Here is a 24,233-nt window from a genome sequence, read left to right as displayed (position 1 = left end):
TGAGCCATAGACACCTACATAGAGAAAAAGGGGACATGCAGCTGAAATTCCAGAAGATTGGACATTTATTTGACTTTTTCAAAAAATGAGTAGAATTATTATTTGAACACCCAGACCTGTGTCTTGTCCATCTGTCCCAGTTCTGCAGCACCACAGCACATGGACTGCTTTACAGACACACTGCTGAGGGATTTCACACCACCGCCTGGGCCATAAGCATCAGCTTCCCCCCATAGAAAGGACCCATGCCTTGGGGATAAAGGAGGGGAAAGGAACTACCAGTGAAGCTAGCCCCAGAGCTAATAAATTAGTTTTGTGTGCCCCTGAAGATAAATGCTGCTTCCGAGAACAGGGTTACAGAATGACATAAAAGATGCAGGAGGAAGCTTCAGGAGGCTAAATTCAGGCTTCCACGGAAAAGACTGGAATCCAGAACCTGCAAGGTAGTATTCTCAGAAATGCCCAGGATCTCTAAGGCAAGCTGAACATTGGAGTCTCAATTCATGGAGACGATGGTGCAGGGGAGAGGGCTTTAGATTCATTAGGAAGGATCTGGGGAACATTTTGGAGAAGGAGGAGCCTATTTTAGTACTGTTGAGTGTTACATAAATGCTGAAATAAATACTCTGATGTCTCTCTCTGAGACAGTGACTTTGGTCAGACCCCTGGTAGGAAATTGTTTCTCTCAAGCGTCTCGTCAGTGACAATGCAGCCATAAAGTGTATACTTTTATTCTTTATCATTCGATCGTAAGTCTGTCCTTTTTTTATTACAAAGATTTATTGCTGGATTTTTATCCAATGCTTATGGGGGCCATATCTATATAGCCCGTGGTGCCCACAAGCACATTTTGGAAAGGGAAACCCTGGGCGAGGTCTTCCTTTGACACTTCAGCCAGCGGGAGGCAATGGGTCCAGTGTGCCCATGGACATTTACAGCTGCTTTGAAGCAGGTGCAACCGCACCCATGGAAAGTCCACACAGACTTAAGCCTCCCCTTCCACCTCTTTTTGGATGCTGTTCGCAGCGTGGGTACTTTTAACCATAGTGAGGGGCAGGGAGGCAATTTTCAGCGGTGCCTTTCTCACAAGTAAACAGCTGTTTACCCATGAAAAAAAAAAAAAAGCTTTGAAAATTGCCCATCAGTTTTTCATACTCTACCGGTGCATAAATTCTCAGACGTGCAGGTGACGTGCGATGTTAACTTTGAATGGGAGTTGCCAACTTGCAGTATTGCAGACAGCCTGCAGGGGCCGCTGCTGCTCCACCTCGGGCTGAGCCTCATGCAGCCTGGTGCGATCCCAGCAGGCAGACCAGGGAGCCGCTAGGTAATGACGCCTGGAAAAAAGTTCTTCAGAATTTCCTGTCGGCCTCAGGCACCAAAAGTTCATTTTGGAGCAGGCGTTAAGAGAACATTTCTGCAGTGGACTTGTGCGACCACATTACCCTCCTCTTTGCTTCCTTTCCAAAGATGTGACCATAAATATGCCAGAAAGATGAGGGCTGGAAGTGAAAGAAGGTTTGCAAAGTAATGATGCATGCCCTGCTGGCCCCGCATTTAACAAAAGACGGCAGAGAGTGAATGGCAGCCTCTGCTAAAGTGATGCCATTGCCGGGCAGTCTTTCAGGCTCCCCTCAGCGCCCCTGAGCCTGACAGCCTGAGTCTGCAGAGTGTCCGGGCTGCTGTGCACATGGAGGGGGCGGGGAGGGGTCCTCGGCCCCTCTTTTAATGGCACGGATGAAGTTTGTACCCTGCAGAGCTCTCTCACATAGCCAATGACTCATGGTGCTGGAAAGGGGAAAGAAGACCTTTTAAAGAAATACACCGCACTTAAATTAGTGTAGACAGCATGACATCAGAAAGTAATTAAACTGGTTTTTGTTGGAATTCCGGTTCCAATTCCTGAGTTCAGGTTTAGAAAAGATCTCAGAGCACCTGCAGGCCTGTGTGAGAAATATTTTCACTGGAAAGAATTCAAAACGTTTTATTTTAAAAAAAAAGCCAGATTTTACACAGAGGCAGCATTACGTCATTCTTCCTTCTTGGAAAAACACCCCTCAGATTTAAAGAAGACTCCTTCAAGTTTTTGAATAGTTCTGCAGTAGAAACGCAGGAGGTGAGCTTCACCTTTCCAGAAGTGCTTTCCAGCTTGTCACCCCAGAGCAGGGACGTGCAGGGAAGGCACGGCAGAACTTCCACTATGGGACTGCGCCTGGACCTTCAGCACACTCATGCAGAGAGTCCAAAGCTCAGGAGCCAAGGCTTGCTACCTTTAGCTTTCTGCCTTTCGCATGATTTCTGTTGCCAGCCTGGGGAAAGCTCTCCTGATTTCTTCTTTGGTGGTAGTGGAAGGAAGGCGAGAGGATGAACCTGTTGGTAACTCCCCATGTCCTGCTTTGGCATCTCGCGTGGTTCTACCTGGATCTGGTTCCTGTGGCTCTGAGTCATCCCGAGGCAGGGCTCAGCCACCCAGGGGCTGCGCTGGGATTATTAAAAGCAGAAGGAAAGGAGAAGAGCCTTGTAGCAAGAGCAGGAGCCTCCAGGGTTGGAAGCCATGGGCAGGGGTCTGACGCTTCAAAACCCAGGCCCAAGGCCTCCGTGTCTCAGGCTGCAACCCACCTGAGTGAAAGTGATGAGCCCTCAAAACTCCAGGGTAGAGCAGGGCGCTCAGATGTTAAGTTGGGACACCCTCTGAACAGGCAGTCTGCAGTGGGGACGGTCACCCCCCGAGTGCAGCGCATGAGTAGCAAGGCCCTGACCAAGGGGGTCACTGGAAATGCTGATTCCAGCAGGAACAAAGCTAAACAAGCTGATAGCCCTGGCACCTTGAGGGATGCAAAAGAGACATTCCGGCAGCCCTTAATCACCCCCCATGAATATATGCTGTCCCTGTACCGCACCCTGTCCCACGTTGAGAAGAAAGGACTGAACGGAAGTTTGAAGATGGAGGCTGGGCTAGCCAACACCATAACCAGCTTCATAGATAAAGGCCAAGGTAAGAATGACTGTGCTGGGGTAATGTGTCGTTGTCTGGCAGTAAGAATGCAGGAGAAATCCTTGTACTGGTACCAGTTTTCTTATAAAAAAATTAGATCGTCGTGCTAAGCTTTGTCTATCTGTGCTCTTTCACCCACATGGCACCGTGTCTACTCAGCTCACCCAGTTACCACACAATAACTCTGGCTGGGGAAGGTTCAGGCTGCAGTGCTTCTGAAGTTGTGCCGTAGGTACCAGCTCCAGGGATGCTTGAGCACCCCCAATATCAGATCTGCTTCCCATGTCACCTCACCAGTCTGCCCTTTCCTCGCAGCTGCCCAAGGTCCAGGAGATTGAAGAAATGGTGAGAGAGGCAGATAGGATATTGGGGGGGGGGGGGGGGGGGGTGCTCAAGCACCCACGGAGCTGGCATCTATGACTCATGCTATCATCCCGCACCTGTCCTCATGCCTGGTGGTACTGGTTCCTGAGAGAACACTCTCGGATGCTGCATTCTGCTGCAGTCACTAAGACACCCAAAACACTTTCCTCCTTACCAAGGAAAACTAACAGAGAATAAATTGTCCCCAGTGTTTGAGACTGTTACTAGCAGAGGACTTACAAATAACTCCAGCACCAAACATCAAAGAGCTGGATTAGAGTTAACGTGAGGCAAAGCCCTGCTGAGCCTCATGCAAACACACTGTATTCTTCTTTAACCACAGGCTCCCAGGGAAGTGCCCTGTTCCAGCTATCCCTCTGGAAATGAAATCAAGCATTCTGGCGGAGAGGAGAGGGCTTTTCCTGAGATATATCTCACAAAAGAAGCCGATTCTTTTTAAAGTTTATTTTTCTACTGGAACGAGCTGCAGGGAGAGAAGTGAGGCTCTTCCCCCATGCACTCTGCTCGGTTCGCAGATCTATGGCAGCAGGGAGGGAGCACCCGGACTGAGCACGTCAAAGCCTAATGACTGTAGAGGAGCCAGACCTCTTTGGTTTTGGGGTTTCTAGTTTTACCTCCTCTAAATGTTTGTGTTTTGGTTGGATTCATATTTATTGTGGCTCATGATTACAAATTATGCTTAAAAAGTATGATATTTCCTGTAAGTTAGAAAGCATAATATGAAACTTTCTTCTAATTACAGCACCCAAAGTAACATATGCTGGGCTTACAGTCAGTCATCGCAGGCATGCTACTGGCCCAAAAATATATTTTGCTGGCACGCGACTAACCCCCAAAACTGCTTTCTGTCATGTTATCAACCCATTTCCTCTCTGCCTCTATCTCCTCTTGTCTTTCTGTCCTCTTTCCTCTTTGTATCACTTCTATGTCTCTGTCTCCCCTTACTTCTACTATTACTATTTATCATTTCTAAAGTGCTATTAGACATAGGTACAGATACACACAAGAGATAGTCCCTACTTCATGGAGCTTACAGTTTATTTATTTAAAATTTCTTCTTTACTGCTTTAAACCAAAGTGCTTTACAATAAAACCTTCATATAATTAAAAATAACAAACAAAAAATAACTCAATATCAGTCAAAGTCAAAACATCACACCTCAATAAATCTTTCAAAAAACGCTTGCCACCTGAACATTTTAGATGTGCTCACCTCTTAAAACATTACATTCACTTAAAACTTTGTTGATACATCATCAACAGACTGCTGAAATAGGTTTTGAGCCCTTTTAAAAAATTATTTGTTACCTGCCAATAATCTCAATGCTGCAGGCATTTTGTTCCACGAGATTGGTCCTGCCACAGAAATTGCAGGGTGAGAGTGAGAGGCTTACATATAATAACTATTTATACCACTATAAGAGGGGGCACTAGTAACTCGGGGTGAGGTTTGGGGGACAGTGTGATGTACACAGTCAGAGGTACGAACAGCACAGTTGCCATTAGTGAAGATTTTATGTGATTTGGAGTGAAGAAAGGTCAAAGAAGAGTAGATTTGTAAAATTTACTCTCTACCTAGTTTGATTGCGGCTAGGTAGAGAGTGCATCAAGCTAGGTAGAGAGAACATTGTAGAAATTAACTCTTTGACCTTTCATCACTCTAAATGGCAGAAAATCATCACTGATGTCAACTGTGCACATCAAACTGCCCTCCCCCCCAAAAAAAACTCCCCCCTGAGTTACTAGTGCCCCCCTCTTATAGTGGTATAAATAGTTAACTTATATGTGAGCCTCTCAGAGTTTCTCTCTCTCATAAATGACCCTCATAGTCTGCAGCACTAGCCTAAAATCATCTGCATTTAACAGCAGTTTGAGTCTCCTCAATATTCTAAGTTTGTAATAGACAGATTTAGTTATGTTTTTAACTTGATCTAAAATCCCAAACACCCACATCCCCTACGACTGTTTGAATTGCCAATTCCTGGTCTTCAGAATGAAACACCGGTAATACTTCAGTCTTTGTTTTCCTTGATATAAGGATGATTTCCATTTTTTTAATATTAAGAGCCAGTCTATTCTGATGTAACCATCTTGAGATGGCTGACATATAAATGTCAATTTAGTCAAGAGAAACACACAAGACAAACAAGAGTCTGTGGAAAGAGTATTTACTATAGAGAAGTAAGAACATAAGAAAATGCCATACTGGGTCAGACCAAGGGTCCATCAAGCCCAGCATCCTGTTTCCAACAGTGGCCAATCCAGGCCATAAGAACCTGGCAAGTACCCAAAAACTAAGTCTATTCCATGTTACCATTGCTAATGGCAGTGGCTATTCTCTAAGTGAACTTAATAGCAGGTAATGGACTTCTCCTCCAAGAACTTATCCAATCCTTTTTTAAACACAGCTATACTAACTGCACTAACCACATCCTCTGGCAACAAATTCCAGAGTTTAATTGTGCATTGAGTAAAAAAGAACTTTCTCTGATTAGTTTTAAATGTGCCCCATGCTAACTTCATGGAGTGCCCCCTAGTCTTTCTACTATCCGAAAGCGTAAATAACCGATTCACATCTACCCGTTCTAGACCTCTCATGATTTTAAACACCTCTGTCATATCCCCCCTCAGCAGTCTCTTCTCCAAGCTGAAAAGTCCTAACCTCTTTAGTCTTTCCTCATAGGATTTAAAAGGAGCTTGAAAAAGTGAGTTTTTAAACTGGATTTGCACACAGCCAGAGAGAGGGCATGATGCATAGACTCAGGAAGTTTATTCCAGGCACATGGCACGGTGAGGTGGAAAGCACGGAGTAGGTGGTAGAGGAGAGGGGAAAGCCAGCATTCAAATCCCACTTGTGACCTTGAGCAAATCACTTCACCTTCTGTTGCCTCAGGTAGAAATTTAGGGCCTCATTTACTAAGCATTTTTTCCATAGATACAGAATGGGGCAAAAAAACTTTGCTTGCAAGCCTGCTGGGGACATGGAAATCCCTACTGTATCTGATGTAACTCGCCTTGAGCTACCAATGAAAAAAGTGTGAGCTAAGTCTAAATTAAAAAGGGGGCCCACATGAGAATAACTTGCCGGATAAATGGAGTTCATGAGGAAGAGAAGGAACGGTACTGAGGACCTGCCGCGAGAATGCATGGATAGGGGAGTAAGAGAAGCTTGAACTGGATGCAGAGGCAGCCAGGGAGCCAGCATAGGGACCTGAGAAGAGGAGTTACAGGGTCAGAGCCACGCTGAAGCTAGATAAGTTGTGCAGCTGAATTTTGAGTAGATCGCAGTGGGGAAAGGCCTGTAAAGGGCAAGTTGCGGTAGTCTAGGCGGGAGGGGATGAGAGAGTGGATGAGCATTTTGGTAGCTCACTCGGCAAGGAAGGGTTTGTCTACCCACTTTCCTCTCTGTCACTTCCATGCCTCATGGTTCTTGCTTGTCAATGACTCCTTTCTCTTTCAGGGAGGTGAGAAAGTCTGGGAAGGCCAATAATTTACTGCCTCCCACGAGCTGGGATGCAAGTGGGATTGCTATGTCTGCTATGAGGAACTTAGTGTATCGTCTTCCAGAAGCCTCTGTGCTACACAGACCTGAGGTGGGAAGGAGACGGCCTTGAGATGCTGAAAGGGAATACAGAATCCCTGACTTGGGTACAGAAGGGTTTTGGGAAGAAAGTTTACGGTTGTTACTGGAAAATATGAGCTCAGGAAAAAAAATGGCTGTCAGCCGGCCTGAAGCAGAGGAAGAAACCGAACAAAATAAATGAAAAGTTTGGTACCTCATCTGTAAAGCTTCCACGTCCCTAGAATTTCATTTCCTCTGTTCTGCATTTGCTAGGAGTCTGCAGTATTGTTAGCCTAGATCCGCTTTGCTAGTGTTTCCTGTAGTTTCAGTACCTGAATTCTCCATTTTCCTGGCACCTCCAGAAATTTCAGAATCCAGGAATCTAATAAGTCTGAGATAGTAAATACAATCCTAAACAATGCCCATTATGTTTAGGGACTTGCCAGGTCCTTGTGGCCTGGTTTGGCCTCTGTTGGAAACAGGATGCTGGGCTTGATGGACCCTTGGTCTGACCCAGCATGGCAAGTTCTTATCTTCTTATGATCTGAGAGCATCTCAGTATTGTTTTGATCCCCATAGTGGCTTCAGCCACATGACTGTCTGTAGCTTCGTATATTTTCACTTGACCCACCTGAAAGCCTTTCAGGACCTAATGTTGGGAACAGCAGTTCTATAAGTAGAAGAGTGTTAGCTGTGAGTTTCTTCCATTGCTGGAGGCATACTGTAGTATATTAGAGAGCAGGTGGGGCTTTCTTCTCAATGCTGGGGGTATGTCGTGCTGGAGGACAGCCAGTTCCATTGCTTGATGCATTCTGTAGTGTAGTATAGTGTTACAAGGGGGAAGTATTCCATACAGACCAAGCTAGATGTTCCCATCCTCTCTTAGGGGATTATTTTCTAAAGCTATCGCACGCTTGCGTTACCAGCGCAAGCGTGCAATAGCTAGAAAGCTTAGTGCACGCGTGCGAAAGCAACATCAGGGTGGAGTCGGCCCCGGAAGAGGAGGAGTCGGGGTGGCACCGGGGCCGACTCTGCAAACACAGCGTGGACAGCGAAACAGTAAGCTTCCGTATCGCTGCCTTTTCACGCCGAATAACGACACCTTTTATGGTGTAGTTGTTTGGCGCGACCCCGGCAGCGATCACACCACAGAGGTGCGATCGCTGCCGGCTAGCACAGGACCGCCCCCCTGCTCCAGGTTACCGCCAGGATTCACTATGCCTTGCGGCATTAGTGAATCCAGGCCTTAGTCTTTGAGGGTCACATCTTGAGTAAGGGTGAGCAACCCTCTACCTCCCTCATCATCATCTTTATGAACATTTCTTAATCACCTGAGAGAAAATACTAGCAATATTCATAATTAAATACCAAATAACATAAAACAATGTAAAAGCATGCAGTACAAAGCTCAAATAATGAGAAAAATAATAAGACCTGAAAAACAATATAAAATTGGCCTGCCTGGTAGAATTTCAATAAAGAACTATCAAAACTTCAAAGTGCCTTACTGCTATATTTGTTTGATAGCGTTTCAGAGAGCATTAAATAAAATTAACAATAAGCCTGCTTAAAAAGAAAAGTCTTAAGCATAAACTTAAATGTTTTTAAACATTCCAGTTACCTGATCACTTCTGGTAGAGAGTTCCAAAAGGCCAGAGCAGCAACAGAAAAAGCACAATCTCTAGTTACTGACAGACGAGCTTGACATGCTAAGGGTATATCCAATAGTCTACTTTGTTGTGGCTTTAAGGCACGGGTAGGACAAAAATGCCTTACTAAAGCATTTGCCAAAGGTAATTTGTCAGATGAAATCAGCTTAAAAGTCAACATTGCAGTTATATATTGGACCTGCTACAAAATTGGTAACCAATGTAAACTAGAAAAAAAACAGGTATAATATGCTCCCTAAGTCTGGCAGCGTAATCCTGTATTACATTCAATTTTATTTATCCCAGTTTGTTGCTTCTGATTCATTTTCTGTTGATTTATATACTGTTTACATTGTACCATATATGTACTACAAAGGTGCCATATAAAACCTGAAGTTACTATCAGCAATGCTGTACGGTGCTCTGAGTGAGTAGATCTCTTTGCTGTTATTATACTATAGTAGCAGTAGCAAGCTAGGGGTGTGCTGCTTCATTTTAGCTCTGTCATACAAAACAAACTGAGAGGGGCAGTTCTCATGTTGTTGACATTGCTATATAGTACAATACTATTTTGGGGGAGAGTTATTATCACTTATTGACTATGCAATACAGAATGGTGTCATGCAGAATTATGTTGCTACTAAACTGCTAGATGTAACAGTAATGCTAATATTTATTTTGTTATACCGATTGAAGGTGCTTGAAATTGGAAAGAGCGTTTTCTAGTTGCTTCTAATCTCACTTCGTGAGGAGAAGGAATCCTTAACAATTCTTTCTACATTGATCTCGGAGTTCTTGTAGGTTAATAAGGAAGTAAAAGGTTGGCTAAATAGTCTGGTTTACCTCTAGAAATATGTAAGGCAGGGTATTTTAAATATTACTATACAGCGTAGTGGAAACCAGTGCAGTTTATATAATAAGGGCAACAAGTAATTCTGTTCTTAGGGCTATTCTCTCCTCACAATGTATAACTATACTCAATATTCAACACAAATGAGGACTACCAAACCTTTCTATCTAACAAAACATTTTTCAAAACTCAGGGAATTAGTATCAGAATATTAGTGCTCAATCGTTTAGGCTCATGCCCTTACAGGGCTACAACCATAATCATGGCAACAACAGCACTTAGTTGTTAACCTCATTTACCAATTCCCGTTAAAACACAGTTTTTATCTTTACACTTTAATTTACTGTGTCACTTATCTTTTGCTTCTTTTTTTCTTTTTTATTCCGTGAGATCTCCAACTCCTTCCTTCACCTCCTCTCGTGACTCAAGGACTAACGCTGTTTTGCTGACTGTAAAAGCTTTAAACCTCCCGCTGTTTTTGTGACTGTTAAAACATTTCAACCTCCCAACATTGCAATGTTTCGGCGGCTCCTCTCGCCTGCTTCAGGGGATTCTTCTCATTTAGTTGGCCGCTCACGGCTCCACTCTCTGAGCGTGGAGACGCCATTCGGTTTTTGTGCTGCAGGGTGGAGCCGTGAGCGGCCAACTAAATGAGAAGAATCCCCTGAAGCAGGCGAGAGGAGCCGCCGAAACATTGCAATGTTGGGAGGTTGAAATGTTTTAACAGTCACAAAAACAGTAGGAGGTTTTTGAAAAATGTTTTGTTAGATAGAAAGGTTTGGTAGTCCTCATTTGTGTATAATAAGGGCAATACATGATCATATTTGGACACACCATGTATAATTCTGGCTGTACTGTTTTCTAATAATTGAATGCGTCTCAGATTTACTTCTGTAATTCCTACATAAAGCGAGTTACAATAGTTGATTTTAGAAAGTATTAATGTGCTGGCTAACATTTTCATATTATTCTTTGTTATTACAGAAGCAATTTGACAAATAAAACATAGTTAATTAAAAAAAAACTTGTTTTGACATTGAGAGTGTCTTATCTAGGTTCATGCCTAGCATTTTAATCACATCCATGAGAGGGATAGTAGTATTTTCCATGGTGGGAGCTAGTTTAATAATTTATTTACATCTTCTAAACCAAATGGTTTCAGACTTGTTAGGATTTACTAATAAATTTGTGTTCAGCCAGCCATTAGGCAATTTTATTTAGACATTGATTAAAAGTTTCCATATCCTTTCCAGAATCAGAGTGGAGTGGAGGAGTAGCCTCGTGGTTAGAGCAGTAGGGCTAAGTCTGATTAAATGTGCTTTGCGAAGGATCCAAGATGGCCGCACGTATTGAGACCTGAGCGGAGGGTTTCGTCTTGTTTTGTTTTTTCCTGCTGAAACAAAATGCCTGCTAAGCGGAAAGGAAAAGTTCGGACTTACCCAACCGAACTTAAGCCTGCCATAACTATTCAGACTGAAATTACCCGCTTCGTGAGTCCTGCAGTCTTACAGGGAACCGAGGAAACTGGTGTGCAGGGCAACGTGGAACAGTTGCTCGCGCCAGCAGAGGAGGTGTCTCTAAGTCCGGAGCAAAGGGAGCCACCGACGCAGAGCTCAGTGGAGGCGGCGAGGGGTGGAGGCTTGGAGGCTTGTGCGTCCGTCCCGACCCCAGACCCTAACTCACCGATTACCGAAGGGTTAGAACCGGGATTTCAAACATCAAGCCCGGTGGAACATCGAAGCGCTGGTGGGCAGACTGAAAACAGTGAAAATCTGGGAGAAGGTACGTCCTCGCGAAGCGAAACGAAAAAAGATCTAATTACTATCCCCTCGAGGCCTGCTCAAGTGACTCTAGACTCCTTATGGGAGTTTATGGCCGGCATGGCTTCAGCAATAAACACCATGAATGAGAAATTGGAGTATACTAGCTCACAATACGCTCAAAAATCCGTAGATGTGCAAGCAAAGCTAGACGGATTAAAGGAGAAAGTTAGCGGATTGGAAGAGGAAAATAAGCAATTTCAACAATATAAAATCGCAGCAATAAAAGACAGTCAATCGCTCTCTAGACGTATGGAGTTTATTGAGAATAAATCCAGATATCTGAATCTTCGTATCATTAATTTTCCCAAAGTGGTGGGAGAAATCCCCTACACCACCTTGAAGAGATTCTTTATTGAAAGTTTGGAATTGACTGAGTTAAGTATGCCTTCCATTAATTCCTGCTTCTTTCTCCCCTCGTCGACGCGCCCAGGAAACCCTGAAAACGTTCCCTTTGCAGGGAACCTAACAGGATTTTTAGAAGACTCGACACTGGATGTTATAAATAGGGGGATGCTTTTGGTGTCCTTTATAACTGTCAAGGATATCCGCCTAGTAATGAAAGCATATTTTAGAAAATATCCGCTGAATTTTCATGAGGCTGCTGTAAAAATATTTCCTGATCTTGCACCAGCTACCCAAGCCAGGCGTCGGGGGGTTTTATCCCTCAGACAAGAGGCTAGGAGGCTGGGATACAATGTGAAAATACAGTTTCCTTGCAAATGCTTTCTCATGAAAGATAATGAGCGATTTGTGTTTTTCATACCTAAACAATTGCAGGAGTTTATTGAAGCCAGGAAAATTAACATCATAACCTAAATATTGATATTGACTGCAGTTTATGTGCAACCAGTAAAGTTAGATTATTGATTTCCTTATATGTTCCTTAAATGGTTTCGGGATCCCAATTATTTTTCTGCTGGGAGTGAGACTGGAATTATATAAATAATGGTTAAAGAATTATATAGATCTTTTGCATACTAAGGTTTTGTTTAAAGATGTGAATATAAATCTATTTTCCTTGTTTTGAAATGGCAAAATAATTTGTATTAGTTTTGTGCAATGAAAGTACTCACGATGTTACCAATAAGCAAAATGTTTTTCAGTTTGTTTTATTAAAAAGCAATAAATAAAGAATTAAAAAAAAAAAAAAAAAAAAAAAGAGCAGTAGGGCTATGATCCAGGAGACCAGCGTTTGAGTCCTGCTGTTCCTCCTTGGGCAACTCACTTTACCCTCCATTGCCTCAGGTACAAACTTAGATTGAAAGCCCACTGGGGATAGGGAAATACCTACAGTACCTGAATGGAAACCAATGTGATATGTCAATAAATAAAAGCTGCTAGAACCTGGACATCTGCAACTAAAGCCTGAATTAATTCAGGGAGTAGAGATAAAAACAAGTTAAAAAGTAGAGGGGATAAAATAGAGCCCTGGGGAACTCCACAGTTAAGAGTTTTTAAATTTGATGATTCATTTTTGCAAATAACAAAAAAGGAGCGATCTTTTAAAAAGGATCTAAACCTTGTATAATAGGACCTAGTATAGTGCTGGGTTAAGGTGTTTGCTTGTTGACTCCGCTCAATGGTAGTACAGGGCAATAGGGCTGCATTCAGGTCCTGCTTCTCAGGCCAGCTGAGGCTGGGTCTACTGCAAATACAGCATTTATATATTCTGGGGGAGGGACTCTCAGCCATCAGTCCACACCCCCAGGCCGTTCTGAGAGACTACCCCAGCTGAATTCAGAAGGGAGCCTCAGTTTGTAGCCCCCAGAGGAAGACTGCTGCCGAAGAGGGAGAGGGTAGTTATGAATGAAGGCTCCTGGCACTATAGCCCAGTAGAGGCTGATTCAGACTGAGAAAGAAGCTGAAAGGAGCAAGAGGAAACTGCTGGGCCATAAAATCATTACATTAAGAAAACAAATACATAAAATGGAATAATACAACACAGGGAATGAGTTTCTCCTGTTGCTGACTGTGGTCTGTCATGACTTCCTCTTCTTGCTGGTTGTGCTCTACAGTACTGCACAACACAAGGGCTTAAGTTATTTCTTTTTCTGACTGCCTTTGCCTATCAGTTGATCAAATTGGTTAATTTATTTATTTATTTTATTTAAATTTCTTATATACCGGCATTCGCGATGGGAGTCGCATCATGCCGGTTTACAAATAACAAGGTGTGACAACAGAATAAATACTTAATAACTTTAAAAACATTAACATGTGATAGAAGAATAAGGTAGCAGTTACAATAAAACAGGGATAAAATGCAACTTGGAATGAAGAGAAGGCAAAAGAGAGATTAACACTGAGATAACAAAAGAATGACCAAGGTAAATAAAACCAAGGTAAATAAACCTGCCTCATTAAAAAAAAAGAGAGAACATTATTGAGTTGTCAAAGGTTGTTGATTACCCTGACGGGAGTTCTTAGTTGCTTGAGTTGAGAGTGGGTTCAGTTGGTGTCTGGAAAGGCTTTCAAGAATAGCCAGGTTTTAAGTCTTTTTCTGAAAGTGGGGAGGCAAGGTTCCTGTCTCAGTTCTGGTGGGATAGAATTCCACAAGGTAGGTCCTGCTGTAGAGAAAGCCCTGTCTCTGAGAGTCCTATGGTTAAAGGTTTTTGCAGGAGGCACCTGTAATGAGTCTCTGTAGGACTCTCTGATAGGTCTGATGGAGGTATGTTTTTTAAATGGGATTTGGAGGTTAAGCGGAGAGAGTTGATGGAATGCTTTGTAGATGGTAGTAATGGATTTATATAAGATTCTATAGTGCACTGGCAGCCAATGTAAGTCTTTGAGAATCGGAGATATGTGGTCTCTTCTTCTTGTGTTTGTCAAAATTCTGGCCGCCGTGTTCTGAACCATCTGAAGAGGTTTAGTATGAGAAGACGGGAGACCTAATAGAATAGAATTGCAATAATCTAACTTAGAGAAGATTATTGATTGCAAAACTGTTCTGTAATCGTGGAAATGGAAAAGTGGTTTGATTCTTTTTAAGACGTGTAATTTATAAAAGCAGTCCTTCGTGGTTTGATTAATAAAAGATTTTAGATTTAGCCGATTGTCGATAATGGCTCCTAGGTCTCTTACATGTGAAGTTTGAAAGCCAGTTGGAGGATTTGAGGTGAGGTTACTGTTTTCAGGGGAAATTATGAGGACTTCGGTTTTAGCGGAATTTAAGATTAGATTTAGGCTGGAGAGGAGGTTGTCAATATTTTGAAGACAGTTTTCCCAGATTTTGATAGTTTTTTGTAAGGGATTCTTTGATAGGGATGACAATCTGGATGTCATCTGCGTATAGAAAGTATTTGAGGTTAAGATTGGTTAATAGTTGACATAGGGGTAGGAGGTAAATGTTAAAGAGCGTGGGGGAGAGAGAGGAGCCCTGTGGAACACCTAGCGAAGAAGGGTAAAACTGTGATTCTTTGTTATGTATTTTGACTTTATATCCTCTGTTTCCCAAGAATGATTTGAACCAGGCAAGAGCAGAGCCTGTAATTCCGATGTTCGCTAGTTGATTTAGGAGAAGGGAGTGATTCACGGTGTCAAAGGCCGCCGATAGGTCGAGGAGTATCAGCAAGTAGGCGTGACCTTTATCGAGGCCCATGATGAGGTAATCTGTCAGAGATATGAGAAGTGATTCTGTACTTAAAGATTTTCGGAAGCCGTATTGAGTGGGGAATAATATGTTGTTGTCTTCGAGGTATTCTGATAATCTGGTGTTGACTAATTTTTCTGTAACCTTGGCTATAAAAGGAAGGTTGGATATTGGGCGGAAGTTGGATGGATCTTTAGGATTAAGGTTCGGTTTTTTTAATAGGGGTTTGATAGAAGCAACTTTCAGGTCGTCTGGATAAATTCCTTGGGCTAAGGAACAATTGATAATGTCAGTTAGGGTTTTGGAGATGGTATCTGGTATTAGCAGCAGTAGTTTGGGAGGGATCTGGTCAAATGGGTGGGATGATGGTTTCATTCTCTTCAATACTAACTTGGTCTCTGATATTGCAATGGGTTCGAAGGCTTGTATAGCAATGTCATTGCAGTGATGGCGGAATGTGCTGGGTGGGGCTAGGGTATTCGTTTTTAGTTGAGATTGCAGGTTGGAAATTTTGTTACTGAAGAAGATGGCCAGCTCCTCAGCTTTTTCGTGCGCTTGGTTGAGTGGGATGTCCGGAGAATTGGGTTGAGTTAAGTTCGAGACGTAAGTAAAGAGGGCTTTTGAATCGAAGATGAGGTGATGTATCTTGTGAGCGTAGTAGTCCCTTTTTGTTTTTAGTGTGGCGCTCTTGTAAATGTGAAGAGCGAGTTTGTAAGCTGAGAGGGAGGTCGGTGATGGTGCTTTACGCCATTTATTTTCTTTTTGTCTCAGTGAAAGCTTGAGTTTTTGTAGTTGGTCATTAAACCAGGGTTGTCTTCTGGCGGCATTATGTTTAGGTTTTTTTGTTGCCAGTGGGCAGAGTATATTAGCTGCCGATTCTGTGATGTTGGACCATGAGTGGAGAGCCGTGTTGGGAGTGGAGATGTCTATGTGGGGGAGTTCTAGGACAAGGTGTTCGTGAAGTTCATCGGATGAACATAGGTTTCTGTAAGTAAATTGAGGTTGAAGATCTTGTTTGATGTTAGATTGTGCCAGCGAAAAAGTGGTAGAAATTAAAGCATGGTCTGACCAGGGGACTATTTTGCATATGGGGGGTGCTGAGTACGCGATGCCTGAGTTTACAAAAATGAGATCCAAAGTGTGTCCTGCTCTGTGAGTAGGGTTGTTGATTATCTGCTTGAATCCCATGGCGGTCATTGCATTTAGGAAAGTTTCACAGTTTGTAGATGGAGAGGGGTCATCAACATGTAAGTTGAAGTCTCCCAAAATGATGGCTGGAACCGCAAGATTTAGGTTAGTAGCTATTATTTCTAGAATGGGGGAGGCATCTGATTCCAGCAGTCCCGGAGGGGCGTAGACTAGAATGATTTGTAGCTGGTCAGATTTGAAAAATCCGGCTTCAATTTTTGTGGGAGAATGAATTGGGAATTGAGTAAGTCTCAGCTCTTTTTTGGCTGCAAGGAGAATACCCCCACCCTTTCTTTTCTGTCTGGGAATAGAGAAGAAGTCATGGGATTCCGTAGGAAGTTGGTTTATTAGTGCGGTGTCCGTCTGTTTAAGCCATGTTTCAGTAATTGCACAGAGGTCGGGTTTGGTGTCCAGTAGAAGGTCATTAAGTATTAGTGTTTTTTTGGTAAGGGATTGAGCGTTGAATAAAATCAGAGAGAAAAGAGCCAGGCCTAGTGTCTGTGTAAGGGGGGAAATCATGATAGGAATGAGTGATTTATAGGTAGTTGGCCGTGAAAACACTGATGGGTTTCTAATGAGAAATGACCTTTGTTGGAGAATTGGAATAGGGAGACCAGTATGCATTGAGGCTTGGAGGGGTGAGCGCTGGATGCTTGCTGGAGTGGAAGGAAGAGCGCTGGATGCTTGCTGGAGTGGAAGGAGGAGCGCTGGATGCTTGCTAGAGTGGAAGGAAGAGCACTAGATGATTGCTGGAGTGGAAGGAAGAGCGCTAGATGATTGCTGGAGTGGAAGGATGAGCGCTGGATGATAGCTGGAGTGGAAGGAAGAGCGCTGGATGATTGCTGGAGTGGAAGGAAGAGCGCTGGATGATTGCTGGAGTGGAAGGAAGAGCGCTGGATGATTGCTGGAGTGGAAGGATGAGCGCTAGATGATTGCTGGAGTGGAAAGATGAGCACTGGGTGGAAGGGTGAGCGCTAGATGATTGCTGGAGTGGAAGGAAGAGCGCTAGATGATTGCTGGAGTGGAAGGAAGAGCGCTGGATGATTGCTGGAGTGGAAGGATGAGCACTGGGTGGAAGGGTGAGCGCTGGATGATTGCTGGAGTGGAAGGAAGAGCGCTGGATGATTGCTGGAGTGGAAGGAAGAGCGCTGGATGGTTGCGTTGGTCTCAGGGCTATTTGAACAGAATGTAAAAGGTCCTCATTGAGCCTAGGCTTCAAGATGTGGTTGTAGATTGGTGGAGTTTCACGTAGCTGTAGTTGTTCGCAGGTGGGTGGTGTCGTCTGCAAGAGGCCTTTGTTTGTTTGTTGGGCTTCCCTGGGTGGAGAACGGGGCTCCTCGGGGCTGCAACGAAGGGGCGAGACAAAGGGGCTGGCCCCTTTGTCGTGCTCCTTAGGCGTGCGACGCGCGGCGTGCGACGCCTAGGCGCTGTGGTCGATTTAAAGGGCTCCTGGCCCTGCTGCTATTGGCGGCTTGTGCGGGTACGGATTGGCCGCTTCACGGCCCGGAGGAGGGCAGTGGGTGGCGCCTCGGTTCGCGGCTCTGCGCCTCGTGGCCGGCGCTGGGGGCTGCCGGGGGCAAGGGTGCGAATCAGGGCCTTACCCCGGTGGGTCTCGGCGCCGGCTGCGCAGGCCTCGCACGATGGGAGACGCTGGATCGGAGACGCTGGAGCAGGTAAGAGGGAGTTTCGCGGCGCCGCGGTCGATTTAAAGGGCTCCTGGCCCTGCTGCTATTGGCGGCTTGTGCGGGTACGGATTGGCCGCTTCACGGCCCGGAGGAGGGCAGTGGGTGGCGCCTCGGTTCGCAGCTCTGCGCCTCGTGGCCGGCGCTGGGGGCTGCCGGGGGCAAGGGTGCGAATCAGGGCCTTACCCCGGTGGGTCTCGGCGCCGGCTGCGCAGGCCTCGCACGATGGGAGACGCTGGATCGGAGACGCTGGAGCAGGTAGTTGGTTGACGAGCCTCTTTTCTGAGACCAACCAATCAAAAGGAAAATTAGTTTCTTATCTGATAATTTTCCTTCCTGTAGTACCACGGATCAGTTTAGACACCTGGGTTTTGCCTCCCCTCCAGCAGATGGAGACAGAGAAGTTTCTTCAAAACAACCCTGGCATATATACCAAGGTGCCACCCACAGTCCCTCAGTGTCTCCAGCAGATGGCAGAGGTGCAAAACCCACAGTCTCTTCTGATTAAAAAAAAAAAAAAAAAGTTAGGAATAGTTAGCTAATTAGGGACTTCTGTTCCTTTATTAAAAAAAAAAAAGAAGAAGAAGAAGGCTTATCAATCTCCCAGGGGGTTGGCAGGTCCTGAGGGGACCATTCTCCCTGGTCGAGGCAGCTGCTCAAGAGGGTCGAGGGCCCTGTCTTGGTGGAGTAGCAGCACTGGGGTGAAACCGGGGAGCCCGGCTCACTCACCCCAGCAGAAGCAGGAGCAGGACCTGTCCAGAACCAAGGACAGCGTGGGGACAGGTTTGCACTTTAAAAAAAAAAAAGATTTTCTCTTGTTAATTTTTGTCCATATCATGTCATGTCCCATATGTCATGTCATATATATATATCATGTCATGTCATATATATCATGTCCCAGCATGACACCCAGTTGCAGTGTCCCAGAATAACCCTTGTTTTGATTTTCTTATTTTCTAGAATCTCACAAAGTGCTTTTTTTTTTTTCTTTTTCTTTTATTTAGATGACCGGTCTCCAGTTAACCGGAAACAGAAATACACTTTTGATATCGGTGCTTTGGAAAAGGATGGCTTACTGGGGGCCGAGCTGCGGATCCTCAGGAAAAGGTCCTTGGAATCTTGGAAGACCCAACCTGCTGGAAAATCCTGTCAGCTAAAGCTGTACAGCTGCCCCGTGAACAGGCAGGCTCCAGCACTCCTTGAGGCTCACACCATCAGTGCTGGGGACGCTCCAAAGTGGGAAGTGTTTGACATCTGGAAACTATTTAAAAATGTTAAAAATGCTGCTCATCTGTGTTTTGAACTGGAAGCACTGGAGAGAGGGAGGCCCATTGATCTAAGAAGTGTGGGGTTTAACAGAACAGGACGGCCGACCAACGAAAAGGCGCTTTTCCTGGTTTTTGGCAGGACTACCAAACGAGACTTGTTCTTCAATGAAATCAAGGCCAGATCTGGGCAGGATGACAAAACGGTTTATGAATATTTATTTAATCAGAGGAGGAAGAGGAGGGCTCCTCTTTCATCTCGACAAGGGAAGAGACCGAACAAGAGCCCGAAAGCAAGGTGCAGCAAGAAACCCCTTCACGTTAACTTTAAAGACATGGGCTGGGATGACTGGATCATTGCTCCTTTGGAGTATGAAGCTTATCACTGTGAAGGAGTTTGTGAATTCCCTCTTCGATCTCATCTGGAGCCCACAAACCATGCAGTCATCCAGACACTAATGAATTCCATGGACCCCGAGTCCACCCCGCCAACTTGCTGTGTCCCAACAAGACTGAGTCCCATCAGCATTCTGTACATAGACTCTGCTAACAATGTGGTCTACAAACAATATGAAGACATGGTGGTGGAGTCCTGTGGCTGCAGGTAGCAAAGCAGTCTCGTAACAAGGGAGGAAAGAACAGAATTAATATGACCTAAACCCCCAGAGCTGGGACATGACTTTACTGTGTGGCTGCCGTATTTCAACAAAGAAAAATGCAGCAAGGAGGGAGAGATTTTGGCTCAGAACATGTAGCAGTAACTCTTCCCTACATGTAGAACTCTCCCTAACGTAGCCATGCAGCTTTACTTTTAGGGAGAGTTTCCATCTTCTGAATATCAAGATTTTGCTCCAATGCCAAAGATGGAAAGGAGGAATATATTATACAGATTTCAGGGTGATTCAGATGTGTATTAGAACACTCAGCAGCTCTGTAAATGTATTCAGAATATATTGCTCTAAGGACGTTTTATAAGCAGATGCTAAAGGTATTAGCATTTAAAGACCAAGCATGAATGTCAGAAATCTCTTATCTTCCAATTTTACAGTGTATTCTCAGGACAGTTCTCAGCTGTTCATACTGTATATAAAAATTTAGCTTTAGAAAACAAAGCATCCAGTAACCATATCACTCACAGCACAGTTATCTTGGCAAGGGTGTCCTGCTTCCCACTGGAAGGAAAGAACAGGGTTCCAGTGACTGTTTTGAAGGTCTTCTCTTAGTATTTCATTTCTTTAAAAGCCCCATGGCTCTAGGGGCAAGGCTGGTGTCTGCATCGTGCATGACCTGGAAATACCCCAGTACCATGTGGGAGGATTTCCCATACCTTTCAGATGACAGTTGCATTGCAGTATTTTTAATACATAGTAAAAGCGATAGGTAATGGTCCAAAAAGGGACAATCAGAATGCAAGTATCCTAATTTGAAATCTGAGTTCAGAACTAGAGTGACTAGATTGGCTGTAGGTTGGTTCCTGCCAGGGACTGTAGCAGAGCAGCTACACAGCAAGGACCTCAAAATCATCCCAGTCCAAAAGAGATGACTCCATCCTGGAACTTGGGTCCTTCACAGGCAGCTGAGATAAAAAAAGAAGAGGTATCAGAGAAGCATCAAGAACACCCTACATGGGTGCAATAAGGGTAGTGAAACATTCTGTGTGCGCTCAACTCGCACGTCACAATACACCATCCCTGTCACCTTTAGTGGTTCTCTTGAAGTCTTCCATGCTATTGATCAGAAGATTCATTTTCAAAGCCATTTCCAAGGGTAAAAAAAAATCTGACCCGTGCAAACTGGCTGTCTGACAGTTGTTCACCCAAACTGTGGAATAGCGCATGAACTTTTAGCCACATTGAGAGGAGGCCTTCCCTGGGGTATGTCTAGGTTGGGGAGAGAAAGTCCGTGCAGAGATATCAAAGTGCAATCTGCATGCACAACTTTTCAAACACAATTCTACTTGCAGAGAAAGCAGGTGCACAAGGCCTGGCTTATTTGGTATCCATAGCCATTTTCAAAGTGAAAGTATGCATGCGCTCATTTTGAGAATTGGTGTACAGCCTTTGGGTAAAAAAATGTATGCACAGTTCTTTGTCCCAATGCAGACAGTTTAAGAATTGCTCCCAACAGGGGCAGTTCAAGACGATCTGCTGCCTGAGGAAAGGAAAGGAAAGAGAGTGCACCACTCCCCCGGCGCTGCACAGGTTAAATCAGCGAGAAAGCAAAAAAGGGAGGCTCCCGCTTGGCATATAACCCTTTTGTCTATTTGAAATGCTAGGGAAAGGGAGGATGCAGGGTCAGGATTCCCAGAGGAATGGTAGATAAGAGTGCTAATGTTATTTCTAGGAAGCTGGCAGGAACCCTACCACCTGCCTCCCAACCTTCCCTGGCATTTGCTCCCCAGGGAAGTTGGAGATGGCTGAATGATGTGGCTGCATGTGTGACTCTCAGGACTGGTAGCAAGGGTATCAGGTGCCCTAAGTGAACCTTACAGCCTTGTGCACAACTCCTGCCCCCAGCCCTCCCCACACACAATTAAAAATTATGCATTTATAATAGATTTTACATTATAAAGTACAATCTGAGGTAAAAATATTACTTATAACATATACATTATATTTACATGCACTATTGTCTTGCCAACCAAAAAACCCTGCAAAAAAAAAAAAAAGACACTTGGAACCCATGTGGTATTAGATCCACAGAAAGCCATAAGTAAACTGAATTACAAGTTACAATATAGTAAACCTTCCATACCAATACAGCTCCAATTGCCAGCACTCAAAACAGTAACAACCTTGCCTATGAAAAAGCAATATTGTAAATGTTACACCAGGCCCTAAACACCTATACACCAATATTAGAAAAACAGAACAAGCCAGGCTGCTAAAGACCCCTACACAGAAATTACACAGTAGCGGAAAACCTCACTCAGTCACACATGCAGAACACACAGACCCTCACCAAATTTAGAATAACGAGACCATAAAGTACAGATAGAATGCAGACAAAAACTGTACTGGAAACTACAAGAAGCCAGATCTGCATACATGCAGTGTAACAATGGAAAAATGGAAACATCACCATTCCTCATAAAACAATACAATCAAGAAATTTAATATAATCAATCATAATAGTAAAACATGCTAAAATAAATTTCAAACAGCTGACTCACTCACCCTCTTTCTTCTCACTCAACCCCTTCCCTGTTCTTCCCTTCCCTCACATCTTCTTCTCCTCCCCCTCTCACTTCCTCTTTCCCTTCAAATCCTCCACACCTCCTCCCTCTCACCTCTCCCTTTCCCCTACTCCTACTCCTTCTCCCTCTTCCCTCCCTTTCCCTCTCCCACACTTCCTCCCTTCCTTCTCTCTTCCCCTTCCCCTCCATCTCCTCCACACTTCATTCTCTCTTCTCACTCACAGCTCTTCCCTTCCCCAACTCCACTCCCTTTTCCTCCTGCTCACTCATTCACTCCCTTCCTTCTTAGTGAGAAAAGAAAGGAAGGAGAGCAGAGCTATATGAAGGGGAGTGAAGAGGAGGCTGAGTGAAAATTTCCCCTTCAGTCAGCTCAGCCACCTCTTCCCTTTAGGAAGGGAAGGGGGGCTGACCTAGAGGATGGGCAAGTTCTCACTCACTCTCCTCTTCCCTTCTCAGTAAAAAGGGAGAGAAGAGGGTTGAGCTGATGGAAGAGGAAAACGTTCTCTTATTCACGTTCCTCTTTTAATGCCTGGCCTCACTGCTTCTTCCTGCCTGCTGGGTGGGTAGAGGTGGAAACCCCATGGGCAGGGCACAAACACTACCACTGCTTTCCTTCTCAGCATGCAGTGACATTTATAGCAGGGGATTCAGTATCGCTCCCTCAGTCCCCTCTCCCCCTCCCACATGTGTTACCCGCCCACCCTCCCCGGTCTACAGCAATCTCGCTCCCTAAACCCACTCTTCCCTAGAGACAAAAGACACATGGAACCCATATGGAATTAGGCCTGTTGTAACATGTAATGGGTGTGGGCTTGGCCCTCAGAAAGCCATGAATATACAATTACAGTATAGTAAACTTCCCATACCAAAAACAGCACTAACTGCCAGCTCTCAAACCACAACCCTACCTATGAAAAGGCAACATTGAAAATATTACATCACACTTTAACACACCAACATACCTCCTATTCAGAAAACAGGTACATGTATTTTAGGCCAGGCTACCTAAAATACATGTACCTAAAAATATTGTACAAAAGCTATATAAAACTACATAAGTCCCTTCTTCAGATGTCAGATCAGAGACATTCACATCTAAATATGGATCATATACTGTCTCAATGACTCACATACAGTAGTTTTAGATAATCAATAAAAGCTATCACAGCCTGTCAAGCATACAATTTACCCCAAAAGACAAATCTGCCATATCAAAACAACACCAACTCCCAGAACTCAAACAGCAACAACCCTACTCAGGAAAGAGCAGCACTGCAAATATTACATCAGGCCTCAAAAGACCAATACACCTCCTATTGAAAACAGAACAAGATGGAATGCTATAGACCTACACAAACTATACACAGCAAAATCCCTCACTTTGATATCACATACAGAACACAGACCCTTACCAAAGGCAAAATAAGAGACCAAACACCCAAAAAAGAAATACATCAATCATAAAAGTAAAACCATACTAATAAGAAGAATAAATATTTAAAAACTGAGTAGAAAACCCAATAATTAAAACTTCAAAAAATGTTTATAAAATTTCCCAAAATATATTTCAAAAGAGCAGACATATCCAATAATAAAGCTAATGAGGATTTTAGAAATCTCCTGCTCTTCATACGAGGGGTGTTTTGAGCTCCAGCCGCTCTGATATTGTTGTTGATTGGGGTAGGGGGGAGCTGTAAAAACATTATCCTTTCACACACACACATGAACCCAACACATAGGCTCTCCCCCATCCATCCACACCGCTCTCACACATAGCCCCCATACACTAGAAGTCACACATACAGACATCCTCGTACACAGGCTCTTACCCACCCACTCGTACACACAAACACTCTCAGCCCCTTCCCCACAATGCAAACAGCCTCTCTCCCCCCCACCCCGAGCCTCTTTCACACACAGAACCTCACCCACCCATGAAGTCATCCACACCCCACCACACACACTGACACTCATACTCTGTCCCAGCCACCCACTCATATACACACACACACTAGCTCCTACCCACCCACCTGCATACACAGAGCCTCTC

At 44.3% G+C, this 24,233-nt stretch overlaps 1 protein-coding gene across 1 annotated transcript; it reads left to right on the top strand.

Annotated features, from left to right (window-relative positions):
• Nucleotides 1–1,718: 1,718 nt before the first annotated feature.
• Nucleotides 1,719–20,470, top strand: GDF5 (growth differentiation factor 5). Its single transcript, XM_029614355.1, has 2 exons — nucleotides 1,719–2,995; nucleotides 18,727–20,470. The coding sequence occupies exons 1-2, from the start codon at nucleotides 2,365–2,367 to the stop codon at nucleotides 19,593–19,595; spliced, it is 1,500 nt and encodes a 499-aa protein (XP_029470215.1). The 5' UTR covers nucleotides 1,719–2,364; the 3' UTR covers nucleotides 19,596–20,470.
• Nucleotides 20,471–24,233: the final 3,763 nt, after the last annotated feature.

The sequence above is a fragment of the Rhinatrema bivittatum genome, chromosome 8, assembly GCF_901001135.1.
Source record: "Rhinatrema bivittatum chromosome 8, aRhiBiv1.1, whole genome shotgun sequence".
In the NCBI taxonomy this organism is placed as follows: domain Eukaryota; kingdom Metazoa; phylum Chordata; class Amphibia; order Gymnophiona; family Rhinatrematidae; genus Rhinatrema; species Rhinatrema bivittatum.
This window is presented reverse-complemented; position numbering and strand designations above follow the sequence as displayed.